At 39.5% G+C, this 24,598-nt stretch overlaps 1 protein-coding gene across 2 annotated transcripts in view; it reads left to right on the forward strand.

Moving 5' to 3' along the window:
• The first annotated feature begins 1,243 nt into the window (after positions 1-1,243).
• The window catches only part of CFAP95 (cilia and flagella associated protein 95), a 104,271-nt gene continuing 80,916 nt past the window's right edge, over positions 1,244-24,598 (forward strand). For both annotated transcript variants that reach the window (XM_086415478.1, XM_086415479.1), the window contains exon 1: positions 1,244-1,457. In XM_086415478.1, the coding sequence (XP_086271604.1) occupies positions 1,306-1,457 (152 nt within the window). In that variant the 5' untranslated portion in view covers positions 1,244-1,305. The remainder of the gene's footprint in view (positions 1,458-24,598) is intronic.

The following is a 24,598-nucleotide window of genomic DNA, read 5'->3' on the forward strand; positions in this document are numbered from 1 at the left end:
AGACTTCAAAATGCTGTCTGTTTGGCTTAAGGAACTCTAAAATAATGAATTATGCTTGTTTTGTTTGCTTTTGTAGTATATTGCTAGTTGGTGTGTTAAAGAGCTTTTAAATCTCTGCAGCACAAGAAAAAAGACTTGGCTCTGGGCAGCTTCCATCTCTCAGTCAAATTGGCTAGAGAGACCTGACATGTTGGATGTACATATATTATGTTGCCACCTCTTAAAGCATAAGTAAAACAAATACACTTTAAACATAAGTAAAATAAAATAAACCAAATGGTAATATGATAATAGTATTTTTGGAGCAACAGCAATGTGCTATGCTTTGATTGGACAGAATTGAGATTAGCATGGATCTTGTTTACACTTCTAATTTTCTTTTCATTCCTTCAAGAAGTAAAGGGCTAAAATAGCAATCAGTGCTCTCCTAGCACTAGGCAGGTGACAGTGGGCTGTTTTTTTGGTTCCAAGAAACGTGGTTTAACCATGACTGTCAGTAAAATAGGGGCCTACACCTACCACAGGTGCCCACACTGGGCACTGCAGGCCACAGAAAAGCACTTAGTAGTTGTGTGTATTCAAATTTGTGAAATCTAATCCAGAACACTATTAGGCATACCATGATAAATCTTTTGCGAACTAGAAAATCGATTTGTAATGTGAAATATCTCTTGTGTTTTTAAGCTTGTGTAATGTGGTCTTCTTACAATAAGAAACTTCTGGAATTTATTGAAGCCTAAGGCTCTTTCTCAGAAAAGTTGTATGGAAAAGACATATTTTATGGTTTGAGGGGTGTTCTCTAGCTCCCTTTTAGTCAAATTTATGTAACTTGTAAGCAGAAGGTGTGGTGGCAACAGATGCTTAATGGTAAAGAGAAACTTCCCCAAGGACAGCCAGAACAGACCAGCCCGGGGTTCAGGTCCACTTAGGCCTTAACTGACCCAGCGCTCCTGCTTAACTCCGAGCACTCTAAGGGGTAGGCTGTTAGGAGGGTGAAACTACATATCCCAGGATGCAGTTGTCCCTCCCAAGCTGTAGGTAGTCTGCTCACTCCTCTCACTGCACTCTGGGGAGTGTAGTTTATTCCTTATCAGTAATTGCGTGCACTGTCTAGGAAACCAGGACTGTTAAGTTTGAGGGATCGGCCTCTCTATTGGCCCCGCCCTTCCATTGACCCCGCCCCTCCATTGACCTCGCTCCAGGTTGCTTAGGAGATGAGAGACGCGGAATCTTGGACTGTGTCAACACAGAGAACAGGATAGGTTCAGAGAGAAATCCTTCGAGGTCTGAGTCAGGAGGGCCGCCATGGATAGCTCTGACAGTTCCTGCCAGGAATGGTGCAGCCATGGACAATACTGGTTGGAACTCGGACCCACGGACTTAATGGAGCGCAAAGGCTCCCTAACCCTCCGCTCCCATCACAAGAAATACTCGAAGCCAGTATTGGTGTATTCCTGGTGAGCGAGCTCTCTTCGGATTCTTAGGTGCTGGGAGATGGAGAAGAAGGGAAGGGATGGGGGACGGGGGAGGAAAGGAGAGTAAGAGACAGAGGACGAGGGTGAAGAGCATGAAATAAACAGGAAAGAATAAGAAAAGAGGAAAAGAGCAGATAAAGAAAAACATCATTCAAGAGAGAGTAATCAGGAGGAAAAACAAAAGGAAACAGATCTTCAAAGGAGAAATGGAGAGTGTAGGATTGAAAGTTTGGGCAGGGCAGACGAGAGATAGAAGAGGACTCCAAGAACAGCTCCCTAGTACACATGGAGACCTGCTGCCACCAGACCCTGTCGGCCAGAGGTCACAGATCACCCACACAGAGAGTGGAGGTGGAGGGTATCTGCAGAGGCCAGGGAATCGTGGCAGAGTCTGTTAGGGGACCAAGGCACAGGAGGAGATGTCTGTTCAGAGGATGGCCTCAGGATTGCCATTTCTTGGGGGCAGTGAAACACAATGAATGATTTGAAAGAGGTCCCTAAAATTCCCTGTGTCCCCCACTGGGTAAACCAGCAAACATAGTTTATTTGACATGCACTGTGTTTACATTTTTTCTTTTAAAATAATTGACGACATTTAAAACCAGGAGATTTCACATGGAAATAGAGGATTGTGTCTTCTTTTGAAAAGCTGAAAGCCTTGGCAACAAAGAATTTTATTTTTTCTGGCGACTATGAATGTACTGGAGAGTTGAACACTGGCTACTGTTTAAGATGAGTCTACCCCTTTCTCTGGTAATTTTGACTTCTTGCCTGACCTCAGCAAACATTTACTTCCCTGCATTAAGTTTTGGGCTTGGAATTCACTTAGAGATTCTGCTATTTATTAAATATGACAGTGCCCAGTAGCAAAAACATGACACATATAATTGGGAGAAAAAATGAGGCCTTTTTAGAGCATTTAGAATTCTGTCCTTTGGGTCAATTTTCCTGGCTGTATTGTTGAGAATTATTGTTTTTGGATTATTTAGAATATTCTGGGTAAGAGGAAGATCTGAAATGAAATTTCATATCTTGTCCTCTTTATACTTTCACTTTTGAAAGAAAATAATTTTGACTCTAGCCCAGGGCTAAATTCTCCTTGATCCCTTCATTCATGTAATGTATGTGACTCCTGTTGTTTCTGTCTTGCAAATTTTCTATTGTCTACTCCCTTTCCCATGAGCCCTCTCCCTTAGTTTTACTTCTTATCCCTAAAACCAACTCTTTGCCTACTTTGAACTCACTATGACAGGTTATATTAATTTGAAATCAAGACCTACACTGGGAAGTAGAAAAATCCTCTTTAGCCTCATAAGAGGGGTTACCCCACAGGCCTCAAGCAAAATACTTAACTCTTCCATGATTTTGTTACTCCATAAGGATTTAGGTCATAATGTAAGTCACTACCAGAAATTGTTAAGGAGAAAGACATTTTTCAAGTGGACAGTGCTTCTGCTCCCTTCTGTACCTCTTTTGCTTTCAAGATTTTCCTTGTGGTCATCACAGACATCAGTAACAAAACACAGAAAAACATGTATGAGAAAGAGAATGAGGATCTTGGTGGGAGAAAAGGGTGGTGTAACTGAAAGTCATTCTGATCACTACTGGAACTGTAGAGAGTTCTCATGTTGTTGGTTTTAGAAAGAAGATTTGGGAGCAGGAAGAAATAAATTCAACCCAACAAATATTTTTGTGTCATGGACTTTGCTATGTGTTGGAGATAGAGATGGATAAAGTGGTTCAATGAAATAATTTATATAAAGCATTTAATACCATGCCTGTGCATATTAAGGAGTCAATCATACATAGTAACTAATATTTATTTAGCATAATATAATGATTAAAAGCTTGGATTTTAGGTTTCAATACCAGTTCTGCAGCTTGTGATATGGTAAGTGACATGACTGTTCTAGGCCTCTGTTTCTGCAACTGCAAAATGGGGTTGATAGTATTATTATAAGATTAAACAAGGTATTATATGTGAAGCATCTTTTGACAGATAGCCTAGCAGGTAAACACAGTAAAGAGTATATACATGTATTAGGACATGATCATTGACCTCAATGAATTTCATTGGCCAATAAAGTAGAGTGTCAGTAAATTCAGTATAATTTGATTTGTGCAAAATAGAGATGAGTGTAAGAGACAAATATAATAGGAGTGGGTGGTTAGTGTGCATATGGTTTTCTGAGCAAGGTTTAGAAGGAAGAATAGGGGTTCCATAGGTACACAAAAGAGAATAGACAAGAGCAATGTAATAGGAAGAAGCAGTGTCAGAGGGAAATAGAAGAGGTTCTCTATAGTTGGTAAATACAGTTGATCTCATTCCTTGTAGATTCTGTGTTTGCAAATTCCTTGCAAAAATTTATATGTAACCCCAATCATTACTTGCAGTGCTTTCATGTTCATTTATGGACATGTGCTGAGAGGCAAAAAATTTGAATCATCCCACACACATAGTCTTAGTTGATGTCAGACACTCTGCCTTCTTGTTTTAGCTCCTCTTCCTGTAAACAAGTATTCTTTTCACAGTCTACTTAGTGCCATGTTTTTTGCATTTTCGTACATTTTGTTGGTGATATCATTGTTCAGGTGGCCCCCAAACATAGTGTTGAAGTGCTGTCTAGTGTTCCTAAGTGCAAGAAGGCTGTTATGTGCCTCATGAAGAAAGTATGTGTGTTACATAAACTTCATTTGGACTTGAGTTACAATGCTATTGGCTGTAATTTCAATGTTAGTGAGTCAACAATATATATTAAACAAGATGTGTTTAAACAGGGACACACATAAAACCAGGTCACGTATTGATTAGTTGATGAAAATGTGACCTGAAGCTCATAGGAACCTAATCCTGTATTTCCCCTAAGAACAATGATTCGGTATTTTCTAATTGTTTGTGACTTTTTAGAACATAACAGCCTCAAATAATGAGAATCAATTATCAAATCTGAGAAACACTTGCATTTCTCTGAGCTGGCTGTGCTGCTGGCATCCTTGTTTTCCTTCCACATCCATTCACCAAGATCTGTCCTAAAAAAAAAAAACTATATAAAGTTCAAATTGTATAAATTTCTAGATGAATAAATGTCATTGACCATTTTGTTTTTATGTATTCCGGTCATCACTGTTTGCTTTCTTTTGACTTAATTTGTTATATATTAAAACTTTTATTGAATTTTTAAAAGACTTTTATTGGATTTTAACCTTATGTTAGTGATTAATTGATGAACACCTACTATCTAAAATACACCATTTGAGGGTATGTCAATAGTGGCTCCAGAGAAGGCAATGGCACCTCACTCCAGTGTTCTTGCCTGGAGAATCCCAGGGACGGTGGAGCCTGATGGGCTGCCGTCTATGGGGTTGCCCAGAGTCAGACACAACTGAAGTGACTTAGCAGCAGCAGCAGCAGCAGCAATAGTGGTTCAGTGGTTAAGACTCCATGCTTCCACTGCAGGGGTCATAGGTTTAATCTCTGGTCAGGGAACTGAGATTCTGCATGTTTCATGGTGTGGCATAAAATAAAATATAAAATAAAAGAATCATTTTGTGGCCTCTCAATTGAGTAGTTGATCAACTAAGGGACTGTGCCTATAGGTTTGCAAAATATAATCTAACTGGGAGAAATTCTGAGGTACCTCTTAATAAACATTTAAGTGATTCCTGTGTTCCTCTTTATGCAGAATGTAATGCAAGTCTGTTTGACTTCACTACACATTAAAAAGAGTTGTGTATAATAGACATGATAAGCTGAAATACCCAGAATGGCTGGTAAAAGTGTTTCTGGTCCATTACTGGATGAGAAATTGTATAGGAGCCTTGTCTTCTTGCAGTTGGAGTGGTGAATAGAGAGACATATCACTTGCATTATACCTTGATGCTTCTGACTTTTTTCTAGAAACTATCTTTCTCTCTTCATTCCTGTAGCATTTATGGAGCTATATCATCAGATGTTTCCATTGGAAATTATGAGTTGAGGGGAAGTTTTCTCTTGGGATATCTTCCCACTCATTGGAATAATTGAATACTAAGAACCAGGACAACTAGATTTGCCCTTAATAAATTCTCTAGTGTGAGGCTAGTTCTTATTTATTTATTTATTATACTTATCTCTTTTTCCTTGGCCAAATTGACATCTGGTAGTAAGTGATGGAAGAAGGCAATGGCAACCCACTCCAGTACTCTTGCCTGGAGAATCCCATGGCCAGAGGAGCCTGGTGGGCTACATTCCATGGGGTCGTGAAGAGTCGGTCTCGACTGAGCGACTTCACTTTCACTTTTCACTTTCATGCATTGGAGAAGGAAATGGCAACCCACTCCAGTATTCTTGCATGGAGAATCCCAGGGACAGAGGAGCCTGGTGGGCTGCCATCTATGGGGTCACACGGAGTTGGACAGGACTGACACAATTTAGCAGCAGCAGCAGCAGTAAGTGATGAGCCAAAAAAATTCACTCAAGTCTCCATGGAGACAGTCCATGCTCTGGTCTCCATGGTGACATTTAAAGAGTTTTAAGGACTCACTCAGGTTAATTTTATATATTTTTAATTTCAATTACTTCTCTCTCCTGCCTGAGTCCTAAATTAAAGAGCTTGGGTATTTTACTCTCCTGCCTCATCACCCCCATTATAGGAAGAAAACAGAAAGAGAAAGGGGAAAAAGGAAGAAAAATTAAAATGTGGTGATAATTGTAGGGTAGGGAATTTGATAGTTTTAAATTTTTTTACAGAAAACCATTTGGGTGGGGGAAAGAAATTAAAGAACTTTCTATGATGCTCTTCAGACTTATATTCTATTGTGCTGTTTGAACAAGGAGTTCATATGAATTCAAGGTACTTCACATTTAGAGGAGAATCCAGTTTCAAGGCACTAGGATATCATTAGTATGTTTATTAGAAAATAGAGATGACTTTTCTAATGTGCTGTATGTTCTTCTTACATTTAATCAGCAGTTTTCTCGTGGACTAACCTGGAAGTCTTAAACAGATCTTCTTTATCCATCAATCCCATCTTCTCATATCTCCAGCACACACTCAAGATAAAAAGGCAAAGAAAATAAAGCAAGCTCTTTAGTAATGTCATGTTGCAGCCTGCCTCTGTTGAAATCCATAAATGCTTCCCCTTCCAGCAAGCCTCCATTCTTCTACTTTAACAACTTAGACCCTCAGTCAAAAGTTTTTAACTCTTTTGTGCATTTTAAATGTTTGGTTATATGGCGAGCAAAGAGAAGAGAATTTAAAGAGCTTTTTTGGTCAGTAATGAGAAGTGAGAAGAGCAAGCCTCAGGGTAAATTATAAGAACACAGTTGTTGCTCAAATAATGTTTATCAAAGAAATGAACAAATGAGCAGATAGAAAGGACACACACACAAATACAAAAGGCATTGCAGGCTGGGGCCTCTATTTTATATTTTAAAAAGACCCTAAGGTAAAGGACTACAGGATAATGCAGATCCATAATAAACCCAGAGCTGATTTTCACAGTCCTGACCCTTAAAACATTTTTTAAATTAAATTATATATAGTTGATTTACAATATTGTGTTAATTTCTGCTATACAGAAAAGTGACTCAGTTTTACATATATATTTTTTTCAAATTCTTTTCCATTATGATTTATTACATGATATTGAATATAGTTCCCTGTGCTATACAATAGGACCTTTTTGGTTGTCTATCTTGTATATAATAGTTTGCATCTGACTAATCCCAAATTCCCAATCCTTCCTTCCCCCCAGCGCCCTCCCCCTTGGCAACCACAAGTCTGTACTCTGTGAGTCTGTTTTGTAGAAATGTTCATTTGTGTCCTATTTTAGATTCCACATATAAGTGATATTATGTGGTTTTTATCTTTGTCTTCCTGACTTAATTGGTTTGGCGTAATAAATCTCTAAGTCCATCTGTGTTTCTGCACATGCACAGCCCTGATCCTGATACAGCAGGATGACACTGAAGCATGTTTGGTCACCTCTGTAGAGGTAAGATTAGAGGATTATAAAGCATTAGGCTTTGATTAGAATGGTAAAGAATTTTAAAATGGGAGCTAAACATGTACTCTTCCTAGATGTACTACACGAATTACCAGGAATGTACTAGTAATGACAGGTACATGAATAACAGGTAGTTAGGAAATTCTTAGTTAGTATAGGGACAAAGGATAGTCACATTTTAAAGAGGCATTCTAATTTCTTAACTCATACTTAAAAAAAAATTTGGCTGTGCTGGGTCTTCAATGCAGGGTGCGGGCCTTCTCTTGTGGTGGTGCAAGGACATCTCTAGTTGCAATACATGGGCTTCTCTTGTAGGGCACAGATTCTAGAGTGCACAGCACAAGCTCAGTAGTTGTGTCTTAACTCGGGCTTTAAAAAACATTTCAAGTTATAATACTGTGTGACCATTTAAGATGATGTGGTAGTATAGATGGGGAAACAGTGGAAACAGTGTCAGACTTTATTTTGGGGGGGCTCCAAAATCACTGCAGATGGTGACTGCAGCCATGAAATTAAAAGACGCTTACTCCTTGGAAGGAAAGTTATGACCAACCTAGATAGCATATTCAAAAGCAGAGACATTACTTTGTCAACCAAGGTCCATCTAGTCAAAGCTTTGGTTTTTCCTGTGGTCATGTATGGATGTTAAAGTTGGACTGTGAAGAAAGCTGAGCGCCAAAGAATTGATGCTTTTGAACTGTGGTGTTGGAGAAAATTCTTGAAAGTCCCTTGGACTGCAAGGAGATCCAGCCAGTCCATTCTAAAGGAGATCAGTCCTGGGTGTTCTTTGGAAGGAATGATGCTAAAGCTGAAACTCCAATACTTTGGCCACCTCATGCGAAGAGTTGACTCATTGGAAAAGACTCTGATGCTGGGAGGGATTGGGGGCAGGAGGAAAAGGGGACGACAGAGGGTGAGATGTCTGGATGGCATCACCAACTCGATGGACAAGAGTTTGGGTGAACTCCGGGAGTTGGTGATGGACAGGGAGGCCTGGTGTGCTGCAATTCATTGGGTCGCAAAGAGTCGTACATGACTGAGCGACTGAACTGAACTGATAGTAGATCAATGACGTGGAAATATACTTACTATCTAGTCGGTGGAAGAATTAGAAATTTTCATGTAAGTCAGATACATATATAAAATTTGTTTTCTAAAACTGATCCTTAAGGTTTTTCAACTGTTGGTTACTAGAGAAAAATTCAAACATACCAATTTAAGGATTTCTCTATCTCTGAGTTTAAACAGTTTGTTTTAGATTAAAATAGTCTCTTTCGGAACAGTTCCCACTCTTCTGAGTCCTACCTCCTCCACCCTCTCCTTTTCCTGCATGAGGGACTGAAGTTATACGGTATTTTGGTTATGGGGGAGTGAGTCTCCCATATCTACATGTGGATCCTTGTTCTTGCTCACCTCATTCTTATTCCAACTTCTGTCCTTGCTATTGGTGAATTTTTGACTAATCCACTTGGTTCGTTGAAGACCTGAGGGGTCTGCTTACAGACTCATTTCTATTTTGGCTCTCCTTAGCACTATAGATCCCCATGTCAGCTCATCCTCCCCTGTACCCTAACTTAGGCTGGTAGTAGCCACTGTGGTAGGGATACCCAGAACATAGTGGTCCTGTAGCTGGCCCACTGACTCTCAAAGTTTAAGAAATTTAGCCCTTTTATTTCTTAACAGCTCCTGACTTTCAATAAAAGCATCTGACCCAGGACTAAAGAGGGCTTCCCAGGTGGCTCAGTGGTAAAGAATCTGCCTGCCAAACAGGAGATGCGGGTTCAATCCCTGGGTTGGGAAAGTCCCCTGGAGAAGGGAATGGCAACCCACTCCAGTATTCTTGCCTGGGAAATCCCATGTACAGAGGAGCCTGGCAGGCTACAGTCCATGGAATCACAAAGAGTTGGACACAATTTAGTGACTAAACAGCAGCAGCAGCAGGACTAAAGGAATTTATTGTTATTCAGAAGTTAATCACCAACACTTTATTTTTCTTAGTATTCAAAACAGTCCTAGATCTTCCCAGTGCGAATGTGGATGCCTCTAATTTATTAGAACAAAGATTATTTTAAAGAGTTAAGCAAAGAAAAATGTTAATATTTTAAAATATAATCTCATTTTAAGTAAAAAAAGAAACAGCATGTAATAAAGTCTTTTGTTAAAAATATATGTCTATATGCATTGGAAAGAGGCTGAAAGATATTTACTATGCAACACAAGATATTTTATTACTGGATGGTGGATTTATGGATTATTTGTCCTTTACTTTTTTCCTATTTGCCACTTTTACATTTTCCATAATGAATGTATATTATTTTCATAGTAAGAATAAAGTAAAAGTACTTTAAAAAATTTGATATCACTTTCTACAGCTTTTCCCTTGGAGCAAACATTCTCTAAATGATCAGAATTTAAACACAATACTTCATCTCTTTCATAGTCTGAGTCATTCTTCATGGTTTATTATGAATCTTTTAAAAATATCTTTTTAATTGCCAGTTTATATTGGATAAAAAGGATGATGCTATTCACATTCCTTTAGTTTAACCACCCTTTCATTCTTGTCTGTGTTCTATAATGGTAGGTCCTACGCGATGGTTATTTTTAATCTTAGTGCTACATACTTATTCCTCAACATACGCACATACCCACAAATGCTTTTGAATGTAGTAGTTTTGGGGAGGGAAACATCTTATTTTCTATTTTTCAGGACGATGCAGGACATTCTGCATCCTTTTGTCTGGACTGTATTTTTCTTTCAGTGCTATTCTCTCTTTGTGAAATCCCAACCAAATTATTTTCTGAAAACCAGTGGTTATAAAATTGTACCTTGACCTTTGTGTGAGGTTTTGCTTAATTTACCTGATGGCCAAAATAAAACAGTTTTACTTGCAAGATGAACCCTTGACCTGTAGGGCAGATATTATAGGACAGGCATTTCCTCATGTGGGTGCACTTGGATTAGAAAAGATCATTGCTGTATACAAGTACCTCTGCCAGAGCCAACTCCCTCCTGTTCTTGGGACCATCTCTCTCCTGGGCTGCAGGAGTCACCAGAGCCTTGTCATAATGCTGCTGCACTCTTCCTCACAGAGAGTCACATGTGCTTTTTCACCAGCTTTCTTTCCCTTAATGATGGTCCTTTTCTAGGTAAGGATGTGTAGGGTGTGAGGGAGGAGGTAAGAAGAAGGTGGGGCTTAGTGATATTTTGATAAGGAGAGGTTCAATCTTATGGACCCCAGGATACCCAGGCTCAGAGCTCAAGGTTTTCAATAGCACTAGAACGAGCACTGTTTGATAAACTTCTCTGAGTTGGCCTAAGAAGCCACCTCATCAGTACTATTTTCTGTGTACTGATCAGACTTCTTTTGACTGCAGTTGACAAATACTCAGCTTGCACTAGCGTAAGGAAGGAAGGAAATGAATTAGGTCATGATATTCATAGAATGGTTGATCACTAGATAAGAAGTGCAGGGATGCAGCTCAACCTCAGGAAAACAGATGTAAGGGATGCTACTGCCTCCAGGTCTTGCTTCACTTCTGCTCTCTCCTCCTCTTTGTTTACCCTCATTGTATCACTGAAGACTATGAGAAACATGACTGCTATGGTTCTGTAATCTATAACTTAGATCTTCAACCAACAAAAAAGCTGGTTTTAAGATATCTTAAGTTCTGAATTTTAAAATTTCAGGTCAGATGTCCATTATTGGGCCAAGTATCTGTTTGGGGTCATCTGACTGGTCAAGGTTAGGTAGAAAATGGCAGCTCACCAATAGCCATAGGGCACAATGGACATTCCCAGGAGAAAGGAGAAGTGCTAGGCTGATAATCCTATGTATGCTTAGTTGCTCAGTCATATCTGCCTCTTTATGACCCCGTGGACTGTGGCCTACCAAGCTCCTCTGTCCCTGGTTTTCTCCAGAGAGAAAATTTCTCCAGTATTCTTCTCCAGAGAAGAATACTGAAGTAGGTAGCCATTCCCCTCTCCAGACGATCTTCCCCACACACCTGTGTCAAACCTGAGTCTCCTGCATTGCAAGCAGATTCTTTACCATCTGAGCCAACAGGGAAGCCCAATAATCCCATAGATATCTACTATGTCCCATCCTATCTTGTAGATATTTGTATGATATAATACTATATCCTATAGAAAGTTACTGCAGTGGAGAATGAATTCTAAATTCCAAATACCCAAATTTATAACACAAGTTTAAAATATAATCCATTAATATATTGATGTTAATGGAGGTGATGGGATTTCAGTTGAGCTATTTCAAATCCTAAAAAATGATGCTGTGGAAGTGCTGCACTCAATATGCCAGCAACTTTGGAAAACTCAGCAGTGGCCACAGGACTGAAAACGGTCAGTTTTCATTCCAATCCCAAAGAAAGGCACTGCCAAAGAATGTTCAAACTACCACACAATTGCACTCATCTCACACTCTAGCAAGGTAATGCTCAAAATTCTCCAAGCCAGGCTTCAACAGTACATGAATCATGAACTTCCAGATGTTCAAGCTGGATTTAGAAGAGGCAGAGGAACTAGAGATCAAATTGCCAACATCCACTAGATCATCAAAAAAGCAAGAGAGTCCCAGAAAAGCATCTACTTCTGCTTTATTGACTATGCCAAAGCCTTTGACAGTGTGGATCACAACAAACTGTGGAAAATTCTTCAAGAGATGGGAATACCAGACCACGCAACCTGCTTCCTGAGAAATCTGTATGCAGGTCAAGAAGCAACAGTTAGAACTGGACACGGAACAACAGACTGGTTCCAAATTGGGAAAGGAGTACGTCAATACTGTATATTTTCACCCTGCTTACTTCACTTATATGCAGAATGCATCATGTGAAATGCTGGGCTGGATGAAGCACAAGCTGGAATCAAGATTGCTGGGAGAAATATCAATAACCTCAGATACATAGATGACACCACCCTTATGGCAGAAGGTGAAGAGGAACTAAAGAGCCTCTTGATGAAAGAGGAGAGTGAAAAAGTTGGCTTAAAGCTCAACATTCAGAAAACTAAGATCATGGTATCCGGTCCTGTCACTTCATGGCAAATAGACGGGGAAACAGTGGAAACAGTGACAGACTATTTTTAGGGGCTCCAAAATCACTGCAGATGGTGACTGCAGCCATGAAATTAAAAGATGCTTGCTCCTTGGAAGAAAAGCTATGACCAACATAGACAGCATATTCAAAAGCAGAGACGTTACTTTGCCAACAAAGGTCTGTCTAGTCAAAGCTATGGTTTTTTCCAGTAGTCATGTATGGATGTGAGAGTTGGACCATAAAGAAAGCTGAGCGCCAAAGAATTGATGCTTTTGAAATATGGTGTTGGAGAAGAATCTTGAAAGCCCCTTGAAATGCAAGGAGATCCAACTAGTCCATCTTAAAGGAAATCAGTCCTGAATATTCATTGGAAGGACTGATGCTGAAGCTGAAACTCCAATACTTTGGCCACCTGATCCGAAGAACTGACTCATTGGAAAAGACACTGATGCTGGAAAAAATTGAAGGCAGGAGGAGAAGGGGACAGCAGAGAATGAGATGGTTGGATGGCATCATTGACTCAATGGACATGAATTTGAGAAAGCTCTGGGGGTTGGTAATGGACAGGGAAGCTTGGTGTGCTGCAGTCCATGGGATCGCAAAGAGTCGGACATGACTGAGCAACTGAAGAGAAGTGAATATATTCATGATTTCCTACATTAGCTATTATTTCGACTTTAAATTTCCCCACTCACTCACCCAACTGGCACCCATACATGCAGTTTTCAAAAATTGACCTTAGGGACTTTCCTGGTGGTCCAGTGGTTAAGAATCTGCCTGCCAATGCAAGTGACATGAGTTCAATCCCTGGTCCACGAAGATCCCACACACTGTGAAGTAACTAAGCCTGTGTGCCACTACTACTGAGCCAGCTCACTAGAGCCCAGGAGTTGCAACTACTGAAGCCCATGTGCCTAAAGCCCATGCTTCACAACAAGAGGAACCAGCACAATGAGAAGCCTGAGAACCTCAGCGAAGAGTAGCCTCTGCTCCTCACAACTAGAGTAAGCCTGCACATAGTAATAAAGCAATAAAGACCCAGCACAGCCAAAGATAAATTAAAAAAAAAACTGAATCTTTAAAAAAATAATTTTAAAAAATTGACCTTAGATATCACAGATAGAAAATAAAAATCTTGTGTAGAGATTTGGTGAACAAAACATTTTGTGGTGTTTTGAAATATTTATGAATAAATTTGAGTATTATATTGCTGCTTTTAATAGACACATCTTCTATTACTGTTTATAATATTTAATTTTGAAATACAATTACATTTTAATTGATATTAGTCACACTAAGTGTTTATTTTTATCACACTAAGTTTTGATGCATTAACAAAGGTAATTAATTCACAAAAAAATTATGTTTCTTTGTTGAGATGTTAGATCCTCAATCAGATAGTTCCAAGTTCAATCAAATGGAAGAATTAATGTAATTTAATTTATTTATTGCAAAGAATTTATCTTCCTTTTGTAGAAAGTGGTAGGAAGAATATTTTGAAATTAAAATTTATGAATCACTTGTCACAATTTTTAAAACACTTGGGAAAACACTGAGCTGTTCCGCCAGGACCCAGAAGCATGAAATGAGCTTTTGAAAACAAAAAGCAAAATACCAAATAACCCCTACCCCCTCCAAAAAAAAACAAACAATGTTTTTTTCTAAATAAAGAGATCTCTTATGAATGGCATCAACTGGGTTTCAGATTTGACAGTGAATAAGAGATTCTCCCTGCCCTTAGGAGGTCAAGATTACTGTGAGACAGTAATAAGACCTATAATAAATAACATAACCCTCAGAGGGGTCTTGCTGGGCAATTACTATGTACTGTAATACTTGCTAGGACTGGAGTAAGCAGAGTGCTCTGGAGACATCTAAGAGGAGCACTTAGGCCTGTTGGACCAGGGAAAGTTTTCTAGAGCAGGTTGTCCTAGCTCCTAGGATCCACATGGATAACTAAAGATGGCCCATTATTTTAGTTTTCAAAGTGAAGGAATTACTTGTCCTTCCCCTACAGTGTTTGAAAATATGTGTACATTTTTATATTAGTTAATTTCAGTTGCTCAGTTGTGTCCAACTCTGCGACCCCATGGACTGCAGCACGCCAGGCTTCCCTGTCCATTACCAACACCCGGAGCTTGCTCACTCATGTCCATTGAGTCAGTGATGCCATCCAACCATCTAATTCTCTGTCGTCCCCTTCTCCTCCTGCCTTCAATATTTTCCAACACCAGGGTCTTTTCCAATGCGTCAGTTCTTTGCATCAGGTGGTCAAAGTATTGGAGTTTCAGCTTTAGTATCAATCCTTCCAATGAATATTCAGGATTGATTGAATCAAACCTTTTGGATTGACTGGTTTGATCTCCTTGCAGTCCAAAGGACTCTCAAGAGTTTTCTCCAATGCCATAGTTCAAAAGCATCAGTTCTTTGGCACTCAGCTTTCTTTATGGTCCAACTCTCACATCCATACATGACTACTGGAAAAACCGTAGCTTTGACTAGACAGACCTTTGTAGGCAAAGTAATGTCTTTGCTTTTGAATATGCTGTCTATGTAGGTCATAGCTTTTCTTCCAAGGAGCAAGCATCTTTTAATTTCATGGCTGCAGTCACCATCTGCAGTGATTTTGGAGCCCCTAAAAATAGTCTGTCACTGTTTCCGCTGTTTCCCCGTCTATTTCCCATGAAGTGATGGGACCAGATGCCATGATCTTAGTTTTCTGAATGTTGAGCTTTAAGCCAACTTTTTCACTCTCCTCTTTCACTTGCATCAAGAGGATCTTTAGTTCTTCTTCACTTTCTGCCATAAGGGTGGTGTCATCTATGTATCTGAGGTTATTGGTATTTCTCCCAGCAATCTTGATTCCAGCTTGTGCTTCATCCAGCCCAGCATTTCACATGATGCATTCTGCATATAAGTGAAGTAAGCAGGGTGAAAATATACAGTATTGACGTACTCCTTTCCCAATTTGGAACCAGTCTGTTGTTCCGTGTCCAGTTCTAACTGTTGCTTCTTGACCTGCATACAGATTTCTCAGGAAGCAGGTTGCGTGGTCTGGTATTCCCATCTCTTGAAGAATTTTCCACAGTTTGTTGTGATCCACACTGTCAAAGGCTTTGGCATAGTCAATAAAGCAGAAGTAGATGCTTTTCTGGGACTCTCTTGCTTTTTTGATGATCTAGTGGATGTTGGCAATTTGATCTCTAGTTCCTCTGCCTCTTCTAAATCCAGCTTGAACATCTGGAAGTTCATGATTCATGTACTGTTGAAGCCTGGCTTGGAGAATTTTGAGCATTACCTTGCTAGAGTGTGAGATGAGTGCAATTGTGTGGTAGTTTGAACATTCTTTGGCAGTGCCTTTCTTTGGGATTGGAATGAAAACTGACCGTTTTCAGTCCTGTGGCCACTGCTGAGTTTTCCAAAGTTGCAGGCATATTGACTACAACATTTTAACATTATTATCTTTCAGGATTTGAAAAAGTTCAACTGGAATTCCATCACCTCCACTAGCTGTGTTTATAGCGATGCATCCTCAGGCCCACTTGGCTTTGCATTCCAGCATGTGTGGGTCTAGATGAGTGACCACACCTTCATGGTTATCTGGGTCATGAAGATCTTTTTTGTACAGTTCTTCTGTGTATTCTTGCCACCTCTTCTTCATATCTTCTGTTTCTGTTTAGGTCCATACCATTTCTGTCCTTTATTGAGCCCATCTTTGCATGAAATGTTCCCTTGGTATTTCTAATTTTCTTGAAGAGATCTCTAGTCTTTCCCATTCTGTTGTTTTCCTCTGTTTCTTTGCACTGGTCACTGAGGAAGGCTTTCTTATCTCTCCTTGCTATTCTTTGGTGCTCTGCATTCAAATGGGTATATCTTTCCTTTTCTCCTTTGCTTTTCACATCCCTTCTTTTCACAGATATTTGTAAGGCCTCCTCAGACAGCTATTTTGCCTTTCTGCATTTCTTTTTCTTGGGGATGGTCTTAATCCCTGCCTCCTGTACAATGTCAGGAACCTCCATCCATAGTTCTTCAGGCACTCTGTCTATCAGATCTAATCCTTTAAATCTATTTGTCACTTCCACTGTATAATCATAAGGGATTTTATTTAGGTCATATGTGAATGGTCTAGTGGTTTTCCCTACTTTCTTCAATTTAAGTCTGAAATTTACAATAACGAGTTCATGATCTGAGCCACAGTCAGCTCCTGGTCTTGTTTTTGCTGACTGTATAGAGCTTCTCCATCACTGGCTGCAAAGAATATAATCAATCTGATTTCAGTATTGACCATCTGGTGATGTTTATGTGTACAGTCTTCTCCTGTGTTGTTGGAAGAGGGTGTTTGCTATGACCAGTGCATTCTCTTGGCAAATCTCTGTTAGCCTTTGCCCTGCTTCATTCTGTACTCCAAGTCCAAATTTGCCTGTTACTCCAGGTGTTTCTTGACTTCCTATTTTTGCATTCCAGTGATAACATACAGCTCCTAAAATCTCAGTGGTTTAACACATAAAGGTGTATTTCCTGCTCACAGAAGAGTTTCTTTAGGTTTCTGGTGAACTTTCGGCATTCCTCCACAGAGATCCTCTGGGATTCAGGCTGATTGAGGTGCCATCATCTAGAAAGTCTTTTGCTTTGGCAGGGAAAAAAAAGGTTTGAGAATTCTACAGGAGAAATGAAATGTATCATTTCTGCTCTTTTTTTTTTTTTTTTTTTTATTGGCCAGAGCTAGTCAAATGAACCTTACTAACTGCAAAGTTTCTGGGAATTTTAATCGCTTGTATTTCCAGAAAAAAGGAGAAATTGTATTGGCAGGCTAAATATCTGTCACATATGGAAGACTTCCTTGTAAAACTCCCATCCTAGGTGGGCTCCAGGGCTAGACTTTAGTACCTCCAGCCCTGAAGCCATTGCCCCTGTGCATATTAGCAAATGTCCCAAGGGCATCAACAGGTTTTGTGTTTTAAAATTCTATTTATCCCTTTGGTTACAGGCTTTCATCCAAAAATTGGCCTTTAAATTCCCCACTGGATTATCAGCTCTTTCATACTTTCAATGTGTTGGAATTTAAAATACACACACGGACACACGTGTGTGTATATGTATATATTGATCTAGCATTTCCACTGTTTTCAGTGAAAGAGTTTATCTGCAAAACTATGAGAATGAGGTCTGGCTGGTGCTCTGAGAGTTCCTAGTTTTCGACAGTCTCTCTACTGAGATTATCTGCTCTGTCTCTGCTTCTTCCACTTGTCTTCAACTGGGACTTGGCTGCTTAACGTAGCCCTTATACATGATGTAATCTAGGGATTATAACTTTGCCATAAATTAGTTTTCTTTTAATTTTTCCATTTCCTTTGCTGCTTTTGAATGATTTTTAGGAAGAAATGGAAAAAGTGTTCATTTGTGTAGCTAATGATGCTGTGAAAGTCCTGCACTCAATATGTCAGCAATTTTGGAAAACTCAGCAGTGGCCACAGGACTGGAAAAGGTCAGTTTTCATTCCAAGCCCAAAGAAAGGCAATGCCAAAGAATGCTCAAACTACCGCACGATTGCACTGGTCTCACACTCTAGCCAAGTAATGCTCAAAATTCTCCAAGCCAGGCTTCAGCAATATGTGAACTGTGAACTTCCAGATGTTCAAGCTGGTTTTAGAAAAGGCAGAGGAACCAAAGATCAAATTGCCAACATCTGCTGGATCATGGAAAAAGCAAGAGAGTTCCAGAAAAACGTCTATTTCTGCTTTATTGACTGTGCCAAAGCCTTTGACTGTGTGGATCACAATAAACTGTGGAAAATTCTGAAAGAGATGGGAATACCAGACCACCTGACCTGCCTCTTGAGTAACCTGTATGCAGGTCAAGAAGCAATAGTTAGAACTGGACGTGGAACAACAGACTGGTTCCAAATAGGAAAAGGAGTACGTCAAGGCTGTATATTATCACCCTGCTTATTTAACTTCTATGCAGAGTACATCATGAGAAACGCTGGACTGGGAGAAACAAGCTGGAATCAAGATTGCCAGGAGAAATATCAATAACCTCAGATACACAGATGACACCACCCTTATGGCAGAAAGTGAAGAGGAACTAAAAAGCCTCTTGATGTGAGTCAAAGAGGAGAGTGAAAAAGTTGACTTAAAGCTCAACATTCAGAAAACTAAGATCATGGCATCCAGTCCCATCATTTCATGGCAAATAGATGGGGAAACGGTGGAAATAGTGGCTGACTTTATTTTTCTGGGCTCCAAAATCACTGCGGATAGTGATTGCAGCCATGAAATTAAAAGACACTTGCTTCTTGGAAGGAAAGTTATGACCAACCTAGACAGCATATTGAAAAGCAGAAACATTACTTTGCCAACAAAGGTCCGTCTAGTCAAAGCTATGGTTTTTCCAGTAGTCATGTATGGATGTGAGAATTGGACTATAAAGAAAGCTGAGTGCCAAAGAATGGATGCTTTTGAATTGTGGTGTTGGAGAAGACTTGAAAGTCCCTTGGACTGCAAGGAGTTCCAACCAGTTCATCCTAAAGGAGATCAGTCCTGGATGTTCATTGGAGGGACTGATGTTGAAGCTGAAACTCCAATACCTTGGCCACCTGATGCAGAGAGCTGACTCATTGGAAAAGATCCTGATGCTGGGAAAGATTGAGGGAAGGAGAAGGGGATGACAGAAGATGAGATGGTTGGATGGCATCATCGACTCAATGGACATGGGTTTGGGTGGACTCCTGGAGTTGGTGATGGACAGGGAGGCCTGGCGTGCTGCAGTTCATGATGTTGCAAAGAGTCAGACACGACTGAGCGACTGAACTGAACTGAACTGTGTAGCTATGTTCATAATGAAAGACTGTTTTAGCTATAGATACTACTTATGAAGAAAGGCTTTTTCATTTGTTTCAATGTTAATAGAATGAATTGCTTTGAAATGAAAGAACATTGTATTATCTACTCAGTATACTTTTCTCATGGATTCATAGAAGTGTGCATTAAAATGGTCCTTTACCTCACATAATATAATCTTTTCATGTTACATGTTCATGCTCAGTCACTTCAGTTGTGTCAGACTCTGTGACTTTATGGACTGTAGCCCGCCAGTCTCCTCTGTCCAAGGGATTCTCCAGGCCAGAACACTGGAGTAGGTTGTCATGCCTGCCTCCGCAGGCTCTTCCCAACCCAGATATTGAGCCGTGTCTTGTGTCTCCTGTATTGGCAGGCAGATTTTTTACCACCAGTGTCATCTAGGAAGCTCCATTTTATGCTACTCTACAGTAATTAATTCAAGTTATCTAAGCCAGTAATATTAAGACTGTAGGGATAGGAGTTTATGCAGGTAATCAGGCATTTGTTTCTAGTTTGAAGGGGCCAAACTAGTCTTCATGCCATTCATGCCAGTATACTATCAAAGTGTTCTTTGGATAACAGTAATTACCAATATATAATACACTTTAAAGACTCAGTCTCTTTTTAGTCTTACTATTCCACCATCCTAAGTGTCTTTGGCCAGCCAACATAAGCTGTTTCTGGAGGGGAGATCAAAGGAACCCTAAGAAGTATCCTCAAATCTGAAGACAATTGAGATCCAGTAGTCAAAAAACATCGGTTAACAAAACGTCCCAATCCTGATTTGACCAGGACAATGCTGGTTTTCACCACTCTCAGTGTACTTAGTACCTGATTTCCCTCTAACCGTGTCCCAGGTGGGATAATCAATTATAGTGTCACTCCATTTAATCCATGTTCCTCCAGCTCTTTTCAAAGTCATACTGAAGGAGGAAACAGAACAGGCTCCATCTTGAAAGCTGGACTCCATCTCAGGCTGGACTGTGCACTTTGAGCTATATGCTCAGTATCTGTGGAAATGACATACCAACTGGAAAACCAGACCCCCTGGATGGAAGAGCCCTAGGGCTTGTATCTAGACTCTCCCTAGCCTAAAAGAATACCCTAATTATCTGTGTAACTGAATAGAATCATAAATTCTATTATGCTTTTTGGGGTATGACCACAGGCCTATTGATAATTATCCACTGTTAACTACCTAGGCTTAAGGCATATGAATCACGGGTTTAAGGCATACGAATCAAGGGTTAACTTTGATTGTATCTTTCTTTTCCTTTGTTTAGACTAGTTTCAGAGAATTTGGGGAGATGAGTTTGAGCATCTACACTTAGGGTATATAAGGTTTTCACAAAAACTGCTCGGGATCCTTGGCTAAGAGGAGACTCTGCGTTAGGCCCATCAGTGTAATAAACCACTCCACTATCTGCATTGTCCTTCTGAGTGAGTTTGTTTCCCGGAATGCGTGGCTACAACATGTTTGGCAGTTAATTATACTGACAACATTTAACATTTCAACTGTTAAGATAAACAGTCTCCCATGCTGTATTTTTTTGTTTACTTTCTATATTCTCCATGGGGCTTCCTGTTTCTAAAGTTTCTTATACAAAATTTCACAATAATGATGGGTCTTATTTACATGCCATTCAATATATGCTGAGTGAGGGAAATGACCTCACTTATCTGTCTCCGTCAAATATTTTTCTTTTGAGTGCAGTTTTTAGGTTTCGAATTCTGTGGCTTCATAGTTATAAATACACAAATCACATACAGCATGAGACACATTGAAAAACAAAGTCCCTCTTCATAAGTCTGAAATGTCACCATTTCTCCCAAGGACATAAAATTTTCTTTATGACTCTTGCAAATATCTCTAAAAGTCTTCATTTGTCAGTTTGAGAAATGTGTCACAAAATAGCAATATCTTGGCATATAAATCATTTGCCTCTGAAATCTTTGAAGAGGATTGTCAAATATTTCTTTGTAGTCTGTGATTCTACTAGTTTTAATGCTTCTAATGTGCCAGGAAATATAGCTGAGTCTCTGGGGTAATTTTCGTGTAAAGTCCTAGATAGCAGTTGATTATAAAACCTAATAGAAAAGGTTGGCTCAGATTTACATCAGAAATACAATAGCTGACAGAGTAGCTGTGAGCTACATTAATAGTTCTAAAATTTTAAATTAATATATTCTCCCATCTGGAGTCAACATTTTTAACATGTTTGAAATTCACGAAGAAAATGTGTTTCTTGTCAAGTAACCAGAAACCAGAATTCAGCTCTGATTTTCGTTGTCAGATATTGCTCAGGTTCACACCCCCTTTGCAATCAGTGTTATGCATATGTATGCTGAGACTTTTCCCATTCAGCATGCAGATTTATAATTCCTCTGGAGACAAGTTTTTGTTGAAAAGAACTAGCATCTCTATATGCATAATCACTCCTTTTTTATGTGCATTTTTGTTGAGTGAGCTGGGGTGCTCTTTATTTTTATGGACATGTTTGAAAGCCTTTGCTTTCAGCATTTATATTAAGGTGACAGGAACAAAATGTAAGAAATTCAATTAATCAATCATTTAAGATTTAATGAGCATTTACAACATGTAAGTCTTTAGGCACTGAGATCACAAAAATGAGTAAAAAAAAAAAAATGATCCCTGTGTCTAAGATGTTCTTAGTCTAATGAAAAGGAAGATTCATTAATGGATAATTGTTTTAAAACGTGAAAGGTGGAGAAGTTTGCAAAACCCCACTGCATTTCCCTCAGTTAGTCTTGACACCACAGAGAGAAACCTTAGGGAGTAACTTGGTCTCCTCTCCTGCAAGAAGAATCCTGTGATTTAACCCAGCCTTGTCCTTTTCTGAGAGCTGGACCACTATGGCTTAGGGCAGCCTGAGAGGATCTTCAGATCCTTGCCCCAAGTATGTTCTGGAATTGAGTTTGTTTAGTCCTGGAACTCAGTTGGGAATTTATGTGTTCAGTCAACTAGGGCTTACAGATTTGATTTGATGTGAAATCATCCAGCTCTTATGGTAGGAAACCCAAGCTCCCAAAGGACCCCAGAAACAAATCCAGAAAGTGTTTTTCATGAAGTTTTACTTGGGACTATGTTAGACTGGAGGAGACAGGAAATACAGGATCTAGAGCATTCAGGTAATTGTAGGATTGGTAGTGGAGTATTTTCTACAATGGAACCTACTTGTGCTATCTTTGCCTTACTAGATTCAATTGACCTTAATCCTCTCTGAATCAGTCCAAGTGGCATTTTTGACATCAGGGTCATCATTCCAAGCTCCTTTTTATACAGTTGGCAGCTCTGATCCTGTCTTGTCAGCCCTTTCCTCATTTGTAATTCTGTTCATATTCATACTGTTTCTCCCACAGTAGGGTAGAGAAAGCAAATTTCCTTTCTTGTAAATAAGGATGTCTTACATAAAGATTTCTCATATAAAAAAATAGCCACAGCTTAGCTCTGGGCTTGACAGAGCAGAAGCAAGGCTGATTGTCAAAGAAGATGCTGGCCCTGCTGGCAGGAGGTCAGGAGGTCCTAGAAGCACTTCTTCCAGCAAGAATGTTAGTCTGTATCTGCACACCTGACATCAAAAACACAGCTCTTCCTTCAGTGAACAGCACAGAATACCTGTATCAAGCTGCTTTAGCCTTGAACTGACTCCTGCTGTCAAATTCATGTCTGGAGAAAACTAACATCTGCAGATCCAGTCTGTAGACTACACCAGGGCTGGTCAATAATGACCTTTATACTAATCCAAAGCGATGTGCAAACTATAAAGACAATGTAGCAAGTTTTTCACATAGCTAAATTTATTCAATTTAAAGGATTTTAAGATTGATTTTACTTATCTTTGGTGTTGGAAGCCTTCTTATTAAAGGTGATGGATAGTTATTTTATTTTTAATGTTCCTGTTAAGAGAAAGTGTTGGCAATTTTATGTTGGTTTTACAAATTTGGGGATAAAGTTTTGCTGCTCCATGAAATGCTGAGGTTTGGGGACCACTAACCTTATGGCAGAAAGTGAAGAACTAAAGAGCCTCTTGAAAAGAGGAGAGTGAAAAAGTTGACTTAAAACTCAACATTCAGAAAACTAAGATCATGACATCTGGTCCCATCACTTCATGGCAAATAGATGGGGAAACAGTGGAAACAGTGACAGACTTTTTTTGGGTACTCCAAAATCACTGCAGATAGTGACTGTAGCCATGAAATTAAAAGATGCTTACTCCTTGGAAGAAAAGCTATGACCAACATAGACAGCATATTCAAAAGCAGAGACATTACTTTGCCCACAAAGGTCTGTCTAGTCAAAGCTATGGTTTTTCCAGTAGTCATATATGGATGTAAGAGTTGGACTATAAAGAAGTCTGTGTACCAAAGAATTGATGCTTTTGAACTGTCGTGTTAGAGAAGACTCTTGAGAGTCCCTTGGACTGCAAGGAGATCCAGCCAGTCCATCCTAAAAGGAGGTCAGTCCTGGGTGTTCATTGGAAGGACTGATGCTAAAGCTGAAACTCCAATACTTTGGCCACCTGATGTGAAGAGCTGACTCATTGGAAAAGACCCTGATGCTGGGAAAGATTGAGGGCAGGAAGAGAAGGGGATGACAGAGGATGAAATGGTTGGATGGCATCACCAACTCAATGGACATAAGTTTGAGTGAACTCTGGGAGTTGACGACAGATAGGGAGACCTGCCATGCTGCAGTCCATGGGGTCGCAAAGAGTCGGACATGACTAAGCGACTGAACTGACTGATCCAAGAATCTGGTATACAGTCATTCTCTAGCTCTTTCTCAACCTTGGTACTTTTGACATTTTGGATCCGATAGTACTTTATTGTGTGGGCTGTCCTGTGCACCATAGGATATTTAGCGGAGCATTGCTAGCCTCTTTCCACTAAATGCCAATAGAAAACCACTCCACCCAGATGCAGCAACTAAAAATGTCTCAGGATGGGTTTTAATGGAATAGGTGGGGACTATGATCAAAAAATTTGAAAGTTACTGTTCTACAGACATTGTAAATTTTACTTCATTTATATTCATTATTTTCTCATAAAGAATTTTTATTGCAATAAATGAGAAGTCATGGCAGCCATAAATAAATTCAGGTAGCAGTCAAAATAAGGCTATATAAAGTATATGTATATGTATAGACATATATATGTCTATGTATATAATACTTTGATTATGCATATTTACATTATTACAAAGATGCTATAAAGCTT

The sequence above is a fragment of the Bos grunniens genome, chromosome 8 (assembly GCF_055505025.1).
Source record: "Bos grunniens cultivar Pamir isolate PY7600 chromosome 8, Bosgru_T2T1.0, whole genome shotgun sequence".
Classification (NCBI taxonomy): domain Eukaryota; kingdom Metazoa; phylum Chordata; class Mammalia; order Artiodactyla; family Bovidae; genus Bos; species Bos grunniens.